At 29.9% G+C, this 13,091-nt stretch overlaps 1 protein-coding gene across 1 annotated transcript in view; it reads right to left on the bottom strand.

Moving 5' to 3' along the window:
• Positions 1-558: 558 nt before the first annotated feature.
• Positions 559-13,091, bottom strand: part of LOC106686717 (transient receptor potential cation channel subfamily A member 1) — a 19,035-nt gene continuing 6,502 nt past the window's right edge. Inside the window, exons 2-6 of the mRNA XM_014430171.3 lie at positions 9,116-9,440; positions 7,160-7,741; positions 5,126-6,442; positions 2,550-2,795; positions 559-1,305 (exon numbers count right to left, since the gene is read on the bottom strand). Coding sequence (XP_014285657.1) covers positions 694-1,305; positions 2,550-2,795; positions 5,126-6,442; positions 7,160-7,741; positions 9,116-9,440 — 3,082 coding nt within the window. The 3' untranslated portion in view covers positions 559-693. The remainder of the gene's footprint in view (positions 1,306-2,549; positions 2,796-5,125; positions 6,443-7,159; positions 7,742-9,115; positions 9,441-13,091) is intronic.

Here is a 13,091-nt window from a genome sequence, read left to right as displayed (position 1 = left end):
TAAGAGTTATTTATGTACAGTGCTTACATAATACAAAAGTAAAAAGGTTTTGGAACAACCATTAAAAGAGATTAATCAATAGATTGTAATACTAATACATAATAGATTCTATGTTGTATTAACTTTCTTTTTTTGAACAGAATCTTTCAAAGTACATGAAAGTTGATAAATTTTTTTTGTAAAATACTACATATTTAAATAGGATCAAATTGGACAGGATCAGAAGAAAAGTGAGATGCTTTCTCTTCTCAATAAAGAAAATCTATCAAATATTTATTAAATAAAAGAGAATAAAATAGATATTTCATTTAATTAAGAAAGATTTTCTTGAGTAAAATTCCCTTTCCCTATACTAAAATAATAAAACTATCAACAAATGCTATCCGTGTATTCGAAGAAGTTTTCCTAGTTTTCCTATTACTCTGTATTTATATTGAGACTTCTTTGATTTATTATTATTTTTTTTAAATAATGGAACCATTATTATCAAAGGAATAATTTGTTGACAATAAAGAAGTCCTTATCGATTTATAGTAATAATTATTAACTAAAATAAAAATATTAGGAAATGTTCACCACAAAAGCATGAAACCATGAATAATATTTAAAGTATTTTTTTTGGTAAGTTAAAACAAAAATAAAATTAAATGGCATCTGATGTTTTTACTAAAGCAAAGACAGTTAACTACTAAATTAATTTCTATTATGAACAATTTCAAGAACTTCATCTACCCTCTCTCCCACCTTGTTCATTTTTTGTGCCATGGTTTCAGGTCTGAATTGTTTACCTTTGTTGTTAACTCTTTCCAGTACTTCAAAGATCAATTTTTTTTCAAAAATATTATCTTTAGAGGGTTCATTTGGAAAAATATTTAAAGAACTAATTTTTTCTTTTTCCTTGGTTTGTTTGTTAAATGTTAGAAAAAAGTCTCTTAGCCTGTTGACAAACTCATTTGTGTCTGTTTTCCAACAAAATTTATCAACTAGACTAAGAAATGAACCCTGCATTGCTAAATGTTTGCATTTCCCTTCATGCTCAGTTACAATATTTACAGACAAGCCTATAATAAGGTTCATCATCACCATTACAACAAGAATATAAAACACAATGAATAATACATGTCCTATTGTTATCAAAAATGGATCTGTCTCATTCTCAAAAGCTTCATCGTAATTTAGTTCAGAAATCATGGCTATTACTTCACCAAATGCTGTGAATGGATCTGGGAATGGTTTTCTTCCATTAAAAAGAATGAAGAAAGCAAAAGAAAATCCAAGAATCAGGAAGAAGAATACTGATAACACCTAAAAAAAAAAGTATATATGTCAAGAATAACTTCATTTATTTATAATAATTATAATTAAGGACTGATCTAAATATATATATTGTTTTGTGATTTCAGTTTATAATGTAAACTAATCTAAGAATGATTTAACTTTTTCTATATAATATATCCAGAAAACTCTCTTGTTCTAGAAATTCATCATACTGTTAAACTGATTGAAAATTCCTCTAAAAAAATAAAAATTTTCTGGGTTTCTAGCCAATCAAGAAACAATAAGTAGACAAATAGTAACAGAAACTCAATCACTAGAAAACCTATAGAACATTCAGATCTATTTTGGCCAATAAGGATCAGGATCTTACATGACTAGCAACCATATTGGACTACATCAGATAAACTTAAAATCATGAAGCCAACTGTAAGTTGCTGGGCCCATCCTTCAGACCATGCAGAAGAGAGGAGGTAGTTAGAAGGTATCTCAGAATAGAACAATGTCAGTTGACCCATGCCCATCTGATAACAAGGAGAGATCCACCTCAGTGTCAACTCTGTAAAGTTGCAATCACTGTGATTCACATTTTTTCTGAGAGTTATATGTTGTATAACTCTACGACTCTCCAGGGCCTCGGGCATCAATGAGGAGAATATTAACAAAACCATTGAATTTATTAAATCCATTAGAATTTATTGAATCTGATTTGTATATTATAAATTATCATTAAATTATAAGTATCATGAATTATCCTAATATCATAATTTACCATTTAATAATTAATAATTAATCAAATAATTCTTTTTAGTTACGAAGGTAATAATAAACATCTGTAGTTTTTTACCCTTAAATTCAAACATCAACTATAAACAATAGCCATGAAAAAGCGACTCACTAAATAAAAGTGAGCATTATTTATAATACTGAAAAAAATTGATGTAATTTAGTTTTAGCCTTATCTATCATATGAAGTGATAAAGAGTGGACAACTGATTGTTTATATCTTCCTAATAAAAGAAAGGTATATGATTTGCAAAATTGAATAAATGCCCAGAAAAGTTAAAATACTGAAGAGCAACTGCCCCTTTTTATTCATGTCAGTTTAATCATTCTCTTAAGGTTGAATGCAACTTATTTACCCCTTGGAAAAAAAGAATTTCCAAAGAATCACCTTCACACCTTTCTTCTGTTCTAGATTTTAACAAGAGATTCTATGTAACCTAGATAAATTAATAATTTCATTTGTGGTTAAATTATGTTTCCAAAATTACCTGAAAAACATTTTTGGCAATTTTGAAGAACAAGAGAATATAGAAGCCTCCATTACACCTCATTGCAAAAAAGAGAAGTAATTTTATCCAACTAAATAGGACATTCACAGAAGCCAAGTTGTGATAATTTAACTGCCAAAATAAAGTTATCACACAATACAATACAGTGAAAGAGATGTCTGTCCATTTGACATACGTTTCAGAGCGAGAGTAAATTTTTGCATCAAGCATCCAGGTTACGATTTCCTGAAAAATAATTTGAGAAAAAATATTCATTTATATTTATAGCTATTTAATTTATTAAAATTAAGAGTAATAGATTACAACTTATGAAATATATCATAAAAATATAAAACAATGTGTATAAATATCAAACGTACAATAAATAAATTTCCAATGCAAAATAACATTTATGATGACTTGTTACAAATAGGATTTAAAGAAAGAGTGCAGACATTCACAAAAACTATCAAGGCCAGAATTAAAAGAAATAAATAATAATTTTAGCAATTTAAAAATAAATGAACCTGATATTATTTTAAACAGGAATGATTCCTGAGGATAAATAAAAAGGTAGATACAACAATGCCAATGTGTTAATGTTGGTATTTTTATTTTTAATCATAATTAACACATACATCACAGTTTCCTCATATGACTGTCAATAATTTTCTCTCCCTCCTTCCCCCGCATCGTACACATCAGTAAATAGCACTAGAATAAGTAAATTCTATATTATAACCTTTATAAACATGATACTAGCTATCAACTAGGGTGTTTTATTTTCAGCTGATTTCACTTTTATAATATTTATAAATTATTTTTAATTTAACAGGATATCATAGATTCTGAAACAAATGGATGTTTTTTATTAGGTAGATTAATATTTTTATGAAACAAAAATTCGAGCAGTTTTGGTACTGTTATTGCCTGTTGGTTATTAGCAAACAGGCTGGAAAAAAGCTTAACATTTCTTGGTATGCATTAAATTAAATGATAAGGAAAGTCAGCCAAACAAAATAAATGATCATAAAAGATGTAAAACTCACATTAATTGGTGCATTTGAAGACGACGTGACAAAACTAGTTATCTCATTTTTTATAATATGCAGTGAGACGTTGCAAGAATTATTGAGGCCTAGGGCGAAATCTTGGAGGGGGCTTTATTGTCACATTGGGAGAGGAAGGAGGGTTGTTTTATATAGAATAACAATCAATTCAATTCCCTTGTTTACTTCCCATATTTCAAAACAAAATTATTAATAATTAAAAAATGACGACTTTTCTGGACAAAACACTATTTTTATTCAACCTGTATACATTCATAGTCACAAAAAAGAAGATAATTCTGGTGACATCACTGAGGAACATATTAACCTGAAACCAGTGCCATTCCTAACAAATAGGATTTCCATATGCACCAGAAACAATAATTAGTTCTCCATTCTAAGCTATTCCGATGAAATACAATCCACTATTTATATTTTTATTAAGTAAAATGTATTGAAACTGATAAAGTGGATAAATTAAATATTTTAAAGAATTATTGCCTCAAAGATTTTTTTTGGGTACCTGAAAATAGTTATAAAAAAAACTGCGGATAGGTACTTAAACAAATGATAGTTTAGTTGTCACTAAGATGGCATAACTAACTCAAGATCAGTTGTATTATACTAGATTCAATCATTTAACTCAATTGCCTCAAATAAATATTAATGCAGAATTAACTTAATCGCAAGAAAATTGGGAAAAGGTCAGTTTTAAAATTTCTAATGTTATTTATGCAGGTAACAAAGAGATAACTTCTGAGATATTATTGTTATTTCTAGTACTTTTTGAATGTTCAGAATGTATATTACAAAAGAAAAACAATATCAAAGCAGGAGAATCAGTGAAAAATTGGCCCCTTTGCTCCATTTCTATGTCCAATAAAATGTTAAAGTAAAAACAAAGTTTATCTTGGTATCAACAATTCTTTACATTTTACGCATAATCTTCAATAACTTTGAAGTCCTTAAGCTCATTTTTCTTTTGTTTTGAATTTAATAAAAAACATCAATGTTACCCCCCTCTTTTTTTAAAAAAGAACAGGTTTTTCTTCTACATAAAATGTCTAAAATATATTTTTAAAAAAAAGTAATAAGCTGAACTCTAATATGGCACTTTTTAAAATGCTTTCTGTTTTTATTGCATGGATATCCAGTCTTAATCTATAATGAAATCTAGTCAATTAATAATACAATGCTTGTCATATCATATCTCGATGATACTTTTAACACACATTTTTATTTATATTGATAGCTAAATACTCTTTAAATACAACAATGTCATATCTCATCTTTTATAATTGAACAATAGGATGACTATAGAATGTCTTTATCATAAATAGAAATATTGTTTTTAACAGGAAAGACATTTTTAAAAATAATTTTGGAGGGTTATTAATAGGTGTGGATAAATTTCATTACAATAGAAATTGCTCAAAAGTAAAATCGTTTATGCCGTAATATGGCATATTACGATATATTGTTTTGTTGTATTTAAGGAGTGAGATATTTTCGATAAACAATACTTACCACTAAAATAATGGGAATGATTGTTAACAAAATGAGAATAAAACAGCAATATTTGATAATAGAAACTCCAGTAAAAGTTTGCCAGACTGTAGTAACCAGAGAGAACCCAGTCAATGACGAACTATGTATCAGGTACAAAAAAAATAATACCAAATAAATTTTATTTATCTGTTTCCATTTATGTATAAGAAATGTTTTCACTAAAGGGTGCAGAAAAAATGTTTGCTTCAGCTTATCATATTTACATTCGTTTACAGCTTCAATCACATCTAGCTGTCTTGATCCAGCAACCAAACATTTGTAATCCAAATTGACCATATTGATCTTATAGTGTTCATTACTGTAAGTATTGAGGTTGGTTACTTGTTTTTTGCTTTTTGGTTTTTTCTTGAATTTTTGAAAAAAAATTGAACTGACTTTAGTTCGCTGATCTTTTTTTTTTGGTACAACAGAATTATCTTTAGTATTTTCTTCTGTAGTAGGTGCATCAGTATTAGTCATATCAATGGAAACTTGATCATGGCTCTTATTGTCTTCATCATTAATATTATTTATGAGAGGTTCATGTACTTCTTGGTCAGGTATGTTCTCATTGTTTTCTGCGGAATCTTCTGTTGTAGCTTCAACTTCCTGAACATTTTTACTAGGCACAATAAAACTATCCAGTACGTCATCTATCATTTCTACTGCTCTGGGTACATTAGACATAATTATGTCAACTGCTGTTTGATTCACAGATGAGTCTTTGATAGCGAGATTAGCTCCTCTTTTCAAAAGGAGTTTCACACATTTGTAATGTCCTCCACGAGCAGCATATATAAGGGCAGTGAGATGATTTCTGTCTAATATATCAATGAGACCTTCGTACCTGTCTAATAATTTTTCCAAACATACGTAATAACCTTTTTTAGCAGCATGATGTAAAGCTGTGCCATTGTTTTCCTTTTTATCAATATTTGTTGGTATAACATTGATCTTATCACATTTTAATAATACATCTAAACATTTGACTTCACCCTTTTTGGCAGCTAAATCTACAGCAGTCAATCCTTCACTGTTAATTGTATTTAAGACAGAAATACTGTCTTGCGAATTCTTCATCAAAAGGAATTCTAATATCTTTTGTAATATTACATCTGGATTCCTACTAGATTCAATTGCAGCATGTAAAATAGTAAACTCGCGATCTTGTAATGTTAATATGTAATCATCATCACAAGCAGTTTCTAGTAAAGCCTGGACACAGTCTGCACATCCTGATTTAATAGCTCTGTAGAGAGGAGTATAACCTTCATCGTCTGCTAGTTTGAGTGCATCCTGTAAACAACCAAAATTAGGAATAAATAGTTTTTAGATTACTGATTTAATATTGATTGTTTGAGAGTGGTTTATGTAAGTATTAACACAAACTTCAATGATCCAAATTTACTCTCAACTTTTTATTTTAAAACTTCCAACATTTTGGCTCGTAGGCCATTTTCAAGGAGACAACCTTAATCATTGAATTGCCACAGTTCATTAAAATGTCTTTTTTTGCAGGGTAATTTTCCATGTCATGTATAAACCCCACATCTCAATATAAAACTATCCTTCAAAAATTGTTTTTCTTTTTCTATTAACCTCATCAACAGTATTGTATTTTATGAATATTGTTGATGAGGTTGATAGAAGAAGAAAAGCAATTTTCGAAGGATTTTCATGCTTTTTGTTCTAGATGCTGGATTTCTGGGTTCTAGATGCATTAAGTCCACATATCTGTCACAGTGGTGGCAGCTATGTTCTAGTTTACATGTCGTGATAGTTAATTTTGGCTATATCGTGTACAGATGTAAAACTCCTCAAACATTATTATTAGGAATGACACTAAACCTAAAAGCTACAATGAGATTATTTGAAGGAAAAAAATTACTGTTTTAAATTCTAAGTTCTCTTTTTTAGTCGAAACCATTGTTTGTATGTCTTATATAATCCTGATCACTACCTGATTAAATAATCTATAGTAGACTATACATCTGTTTAAAACATTTTACTTACACTTCCAGGTTTTGCCTTCAGGAGATATGTTAGTACGTTATAATCTTTGTTCCTTGCTGCAAGATGGAAGACCGTTTCTCCTTTTTGACATTTTATGTTTTCATCAGCTCCATTTTTAAGCAGCCAGTCAATATCATCTATCCATTTTCCTTCAGTTGCCAAGTAAAGAGGTGTGTTACTGTTTTTGTCTAGATGATTTATGTTTATCTGCATAGTTTCAACCAGCTTTACAAGAATATCATTGTAATTGTCTTTATTAGATTCCTTTTTCAGTTGGTTTTGAACAGCCAGATGGAGCAATGTGGGCTCTGGTTGATTTGACACTAAACCTATTTTTTCCAAACATTGATTCACTTTTTTCACATCACCTTTATACACAGCCATTTGTAGTTCTCCCATCTTGGACTGTTTTCTGTATGCTGTATTTAGAATTATGGATATAGCATTCTGATTTTCTGAAAGAGCTAGTATTTCTTCTGTTATAGTAGCTTTTCTCACCAAAAGTTCTTCGACAACTTCTGTAAGCCCTTTTTTAGTGGCAATGTACAATGCAGTAACTCCTTCTTTAATTTCTTCTCTAATCTGAAATGTAATACATGCATTAAAAAAAAAATGCAGAGGGAATCATTTTATTAATAACTACAGATAAGTAAGTGTATGGATATCTTTTATTTAATTTGGTTTTCATGGACATGTGCATTTCTATGCCTATGTTACACTAGACTTTATTGGATTCAGATAGAAGAAGAGCTAGGTTATTCTATTATTTCTATTTACCTTCTAAAAGCAAACAATTTTTATTTAAATTTGTCATTATTAAGAAAAATATTTAAAAAAGATCCTTTTTCAATTCTGGAAATCAGAAGAAACTACAGAGTTATATAAGAGAAGGATTGCAAGGAAGTCAAATAATACAACTTCTGAAGGATTAATCAAGATGTAGTGACTAGGATCTTAATGAGGAACAAAGAGAAAAAAGAAATATAAGTTTTAGGATACTTAATCTTTAACCTTCATTTCTTCCAAAGAGCAAGACCTGTTGGGGAAAAAAAAGTATTAATAATATTTTGAAGAACTATCAATTTGGTTTTCTCAATTTAAGATCCACTATGTATTATCTTGCCCAATTGGAGACAGAGATACAGTATTGCTTTATCAAGAAGAAGCAAGTGATAAGGATGTTCTTTGACTTGCTCATGTATTCAAAAGCACAGAAAAGAATAATACTGTAAGAAAACTGAGTCAACTCATCACCAAAAATGTACCTGAAACCTAGCTATCTAAAGCAGTGGATCTCAACCTTTTTTTGTAGTGCCTTTTCGTACTTGTAGGAAAATGGCAGAAGCCTTTTGGTAGAAGTAGATAAATGGCGGAACCTCTATATAATCATTTGTTAGAGTGTCAAATGCCATCTTTTTAGTAAAAGTGAAGAAAGGCTCAGATATTCACACAAAGTCTGTGAAAAATTGAAGAAAATCTGAAATAGTAAGGTTCCAAAATATGTAGAGTTAACAGGAAATAATACATTTCTAAATTATTTCGAAGAACCCCTGGAAGGGGCTGATACTTCAACGTTTCACAAGACTTTAGTTGAGAACCACTGATCCAGCCTGCCAAAATAATACACTGCTTCAATATAAAATGAGAGAGTTTAACAACTGATTCAGACCTTAATGTCATCCACAGTGTCACATAAAAAATTATTCCCAGTAGACCTGCATAGTAAACTGATTTGCCATGCAGCACCACTCAATAAATAGTTTCTCTACCAACTGCTGAATTAATTTCAAAACTAACAGTTTGAAAATCAAATAGCACCGATGTACTTGTATCCAGGAATCTATTTATTTGAATAAAATAGTAAATTTTGCAATTTGCAAAGCACTTGTAGTTGATCTGCATAAAAAATATTAATCCAGGGCATGCAAAAAAAAAGTTTAAAAAACTATTAATTACCAAATTAGTAAGATCGTTATGTTTATGGCCATAAGAGTCTGACAACTCGTCTCGCAATGTTGTTTTAGGTTGGTCCAGTTTCACAGGTGAGTCTATCAAGTCCATCTGCTTATCCAGAATAATCTTGAGACAGGGAAGAGCTTCATTTTTGAATACAGCGAGGTGATGCGGCTGCAGTCCTCTGATGTCCCTTGTCGTGAGTGCTACATCTTTGTCGAGCAGCTCTTTCAGAATGCCCTCTGAGCCATGGTAGGCTGCAATGTGCACAGGACTTACCAGGCTCACTTGACATTGGGTGTCTGGGTGGGCTTCACTGGCTAGCAGTCTGAAATATGTAAAAAAAATTTAGCTATGTATTTCTGACAAAGTATAGCTACAATAATATAATATATATAAATAATTTACTGTATTATTTCAATTATTAAGTAGATGGCCAGGGGTACAGTCAGAAGAAAACAAAAGTAGTTAAAAATTATTGTTATTTTCATCTGACTGCACCCCTGACCTTTTTAATCATTTTAATTATAGCTGCAATAGTTTTCCCAACATGTATTATTATAGCTTTTGGCTTCTACATGTTTTACTGGTTTATATTACATGTTTGCAGGAGTTGGTAAAATCCATAATTACAAACATTAAAAAGATATGTGGGTACCTAGTAAGCAGGTTAGAATAAGTGACAGTTGCTTCAAAGTTATAATTGGAGTGGTTATTAAGATCTCATAGATGAACTTGATCAACCATTTCCAACTTAAAATGCAAGAAGGGGTAGAAGAGAGCTAGGAAAATGGATAGAACCAATGGGTGGTAATAGAAAGGGTGCCAGTCTTTGAAGGCTAACACAATATTGGAGGGAACCAGACTCCAATCATTGTAAAGCAGTATAGACTAAACAATTCATATCTGTGTACCTATTTTATAATTGTTGTAATGTTGAGTGTCCCTAGTCAAAAAAGAATAAAATAATAATGCATACTTTAATAACAAATAAATACATTTATTTTTCCTTTTTATTACATGGACCAAATAATAATAAACAAACATTCAAAATGATATATAAAAGTTATATTTTAAATAAAACGTATTCATTATTTATTAATTAACTTCCAAAAGCATATTCCATTTTTTTTTTTCAAGTTCACGAAGACATAAAGATTGAAAAGGACAGATGTAAGTTAACGAACGCTATAGTATTTAACAGCTATTATTATAAACAGACTATCATTATAAACTATATAGTATAAACTATAGACATCTGGCACATTTCGACAGACACTGACCATAGAGGAAGTGACCTTTCCTTAGTATTCTACATCAATGTAGAAAGCAAGGGCCTGGAACTTAGGCAGGTACAAGCTGTCATCTCACAATGGACTTGCATCAGTCTAACTATTTTATGTTTAACACATGTAAGTCAGTTCTCAGGAGTCCTTAATTTCTTGGAAGGCTGGCCACCCTGTTTCTATTCATGCCTTTTTTCCCCCTCCCAGATATTTACTTCTAATTTCATAGGCTCTCTAGGCTCCGCCTAATTTCCTAAATTATCTGATTGGTCCAAACCCCTTCTCCTATTTCACTATTCTTCCTACCCCCTCTTCTCAAGTGTTCATATATATTTCCTAGACTAGATAACTAAAAAAGAAGAAGAGAGACATTCTGTACAGTGAAAGTAACATGTAGTTCTTGTAAATATGTTAGAATAAAGTCATTTTAGTCTTCACTGATTTTTATGTTATGTAATTTGTATTTCAGGATGTTTTCGAATCAAATCGGGTCCACCGTTAATAATTATTTAATTTATAAACATATAATATATATCTTTCATGAGCAAATAGTCAACATACTAGTTTGTGTATTTATAAATATGAACTATAATGTATTTTAGAACCACAAAATGATGTTAACAAAATCAAATAGCCATAAACATATGACCGGTTGAAGATACATGAGTACATAGAAAAGACATATTTTTAATGAAAATAAATGGTCTGTAACTTCCTTTAAGCAGATTTAAAAGAAAAAAAATATTGAAGTCTGGGGAGTTAAAAAGATAAATTAGACATAAGACGAAAATCATTTTTTTACGAAACAATCTATTTTAGGTTGGTAGCGAATATCTCGAAACCTATAACAGATACGTAAAAATTGAATAAAAACATTCTGAAAAGAAATGTGGTCAGTTATAATTTTGGAAACAATTGCAACTATATGATGCACCGTTTTCAAGTAAGGGGAAAACCGAAAATTGGACCTTTTCACTCCCTTCCCCCCCACATAAAAAGGCAGGAACTTTTAATATGCTCGTCTCTTATTTACCATTAAGAAATCTGCAAAGTCAAATGATTGCCCTCTCCTCATGTTTTCTATAATCTCTTCTAGGATAATCGTTGATTCGACTATAGTAGTAAGAATTAGTTTCTTCATAAGCTACAGAAAGTCTATCGTAAAGAAATCATTCTTATAAATGATACTCTATAAATATATATCCATTTTGTTAAATGTTCAGGATTTTTCCGGGAAAGTTATAGGCTATTTAGATTTTTTCTGTAAAAAATAGTTTTTAACAAAATTAAGCATTTTTGGCGCCTAGTTCAGAAGGTATACATTTTTTCTATGGTTCTGATATGCCAATCGATTTGTCTCTTTATGAAGAATAAGAAAAAAAAATTACTGTCTCTATTAATTTTATTCACTAAAACATAATGAGGATTTAAGTAAATAATGTAAAAACAAGGAAAAAGCTAATCATATTCGTTAATAGCTTCGTCTGAAACATTTAAATACCATTTTTCAAAGAAATTAAAAATTTTTAACTGATTTTTCTTCTCTTGGTGTCCATTATTCATGTGATCATATTGGTTTCTGTTGTAGAATAAAATATATGTTTGATATACAGGAGTGTTATAAAAATAATTGAACTGTAATATAATGGTTTTCTTAATAAAATGTTAATAAATCTTACAGTTATTTAATAAAACACAGTTTAGTGGTTTAATTCACGGTTATTATATACTAATCGTTTTTCATATTTAGATTATATTAGTTGTGTGGTGGGAGAGCTGCTAGGGACAGGGATGTCTGGAAGAAAAAAGAACTCGCCTCCCAATAGGGCTGGTCACCCTGGGAAGTGCTGACTATTACTCTCGAAAGGGAAGGCCTATGCGGGAAAGGATAGAGAAGAGGAGAGAGGGATGAAGAAGAGAAAATTGATAGAATTCAATGTTTTGTCAACTATTAAAATATATAATTTTTTTTTTCTGTTTATCTTCTTTAAATGTTTATATTAAATTTTGTAATGATTTAATTTAATTGCATAAATAAAAGGCTATTTTCATTTCATTTAAATTGTGTGGTGATTAAATTCCCTGCAAAACAAAAAAATATATATTGAAATTTTACCCATATTATTTTTAAAAATGTTTAATTGAGGCAGGTTCTCTTTGAAGTTTGTTTACTTTTTATTATAATTATTATTTTCTTACCATACATTTTTATTACGTTATTTACCGCTATAAACTAAACAGATATAACGAACAATGGATTCAATCATCAATCCAACGTGCTCTTCCTGAGCTGTGGACTTTGGCATTCCAAGCGTTGGTACAATGTATCGGAAGCCCTTCTCTCGGGGCTTCGTATACATTCGGAAAAAAATTTTCTTGACCACAATTTAAAAAAAAACATGATAACAAAATTAAAGATGTTAAAAGGCACAAATCTTAGAGTTAGGCAGATGGGCGATTATTTCCTTCTCTTCTGGTCAAGAAGAGATAATTTAAATATACATATTGTCCAAGTCTACTCAAAAGTAATCATATTACCCATAAAATTATGACTCATAATCAGCCTTTAAAAAGAAAATTATTAATTTCACGTTTTTATTTTCAGTGAGTATATTTAACTCATGTTTTTTACCTCCATTACCATAAAATTATGTCTTTCTGTATTAATTTCGCGTTTTTTTTTTTTCAGTGAG

The sequence above is a fragment of the Halyomorpha halys genome, unplaced genomic scaffold (genome assembly GCF_000696795.3).
Source record: "Halyomorpha halys isolate HHAL.00 unplaced genomic scaffold, Hhal_1.1 Scaffold864.1, whole genome shotgun sequence".
NCBI lineage: Eukaryota > Metazoa > Arthropoda > Insecta > Hemiptera > Pentatomidae > Halyomorpha > Halyomorpha halys.
The sequence above is the reverse complement of the archived record's forward strand: the minus strand, read 5'-3'. Positions and strand labels throughout refer to the sequence as shown.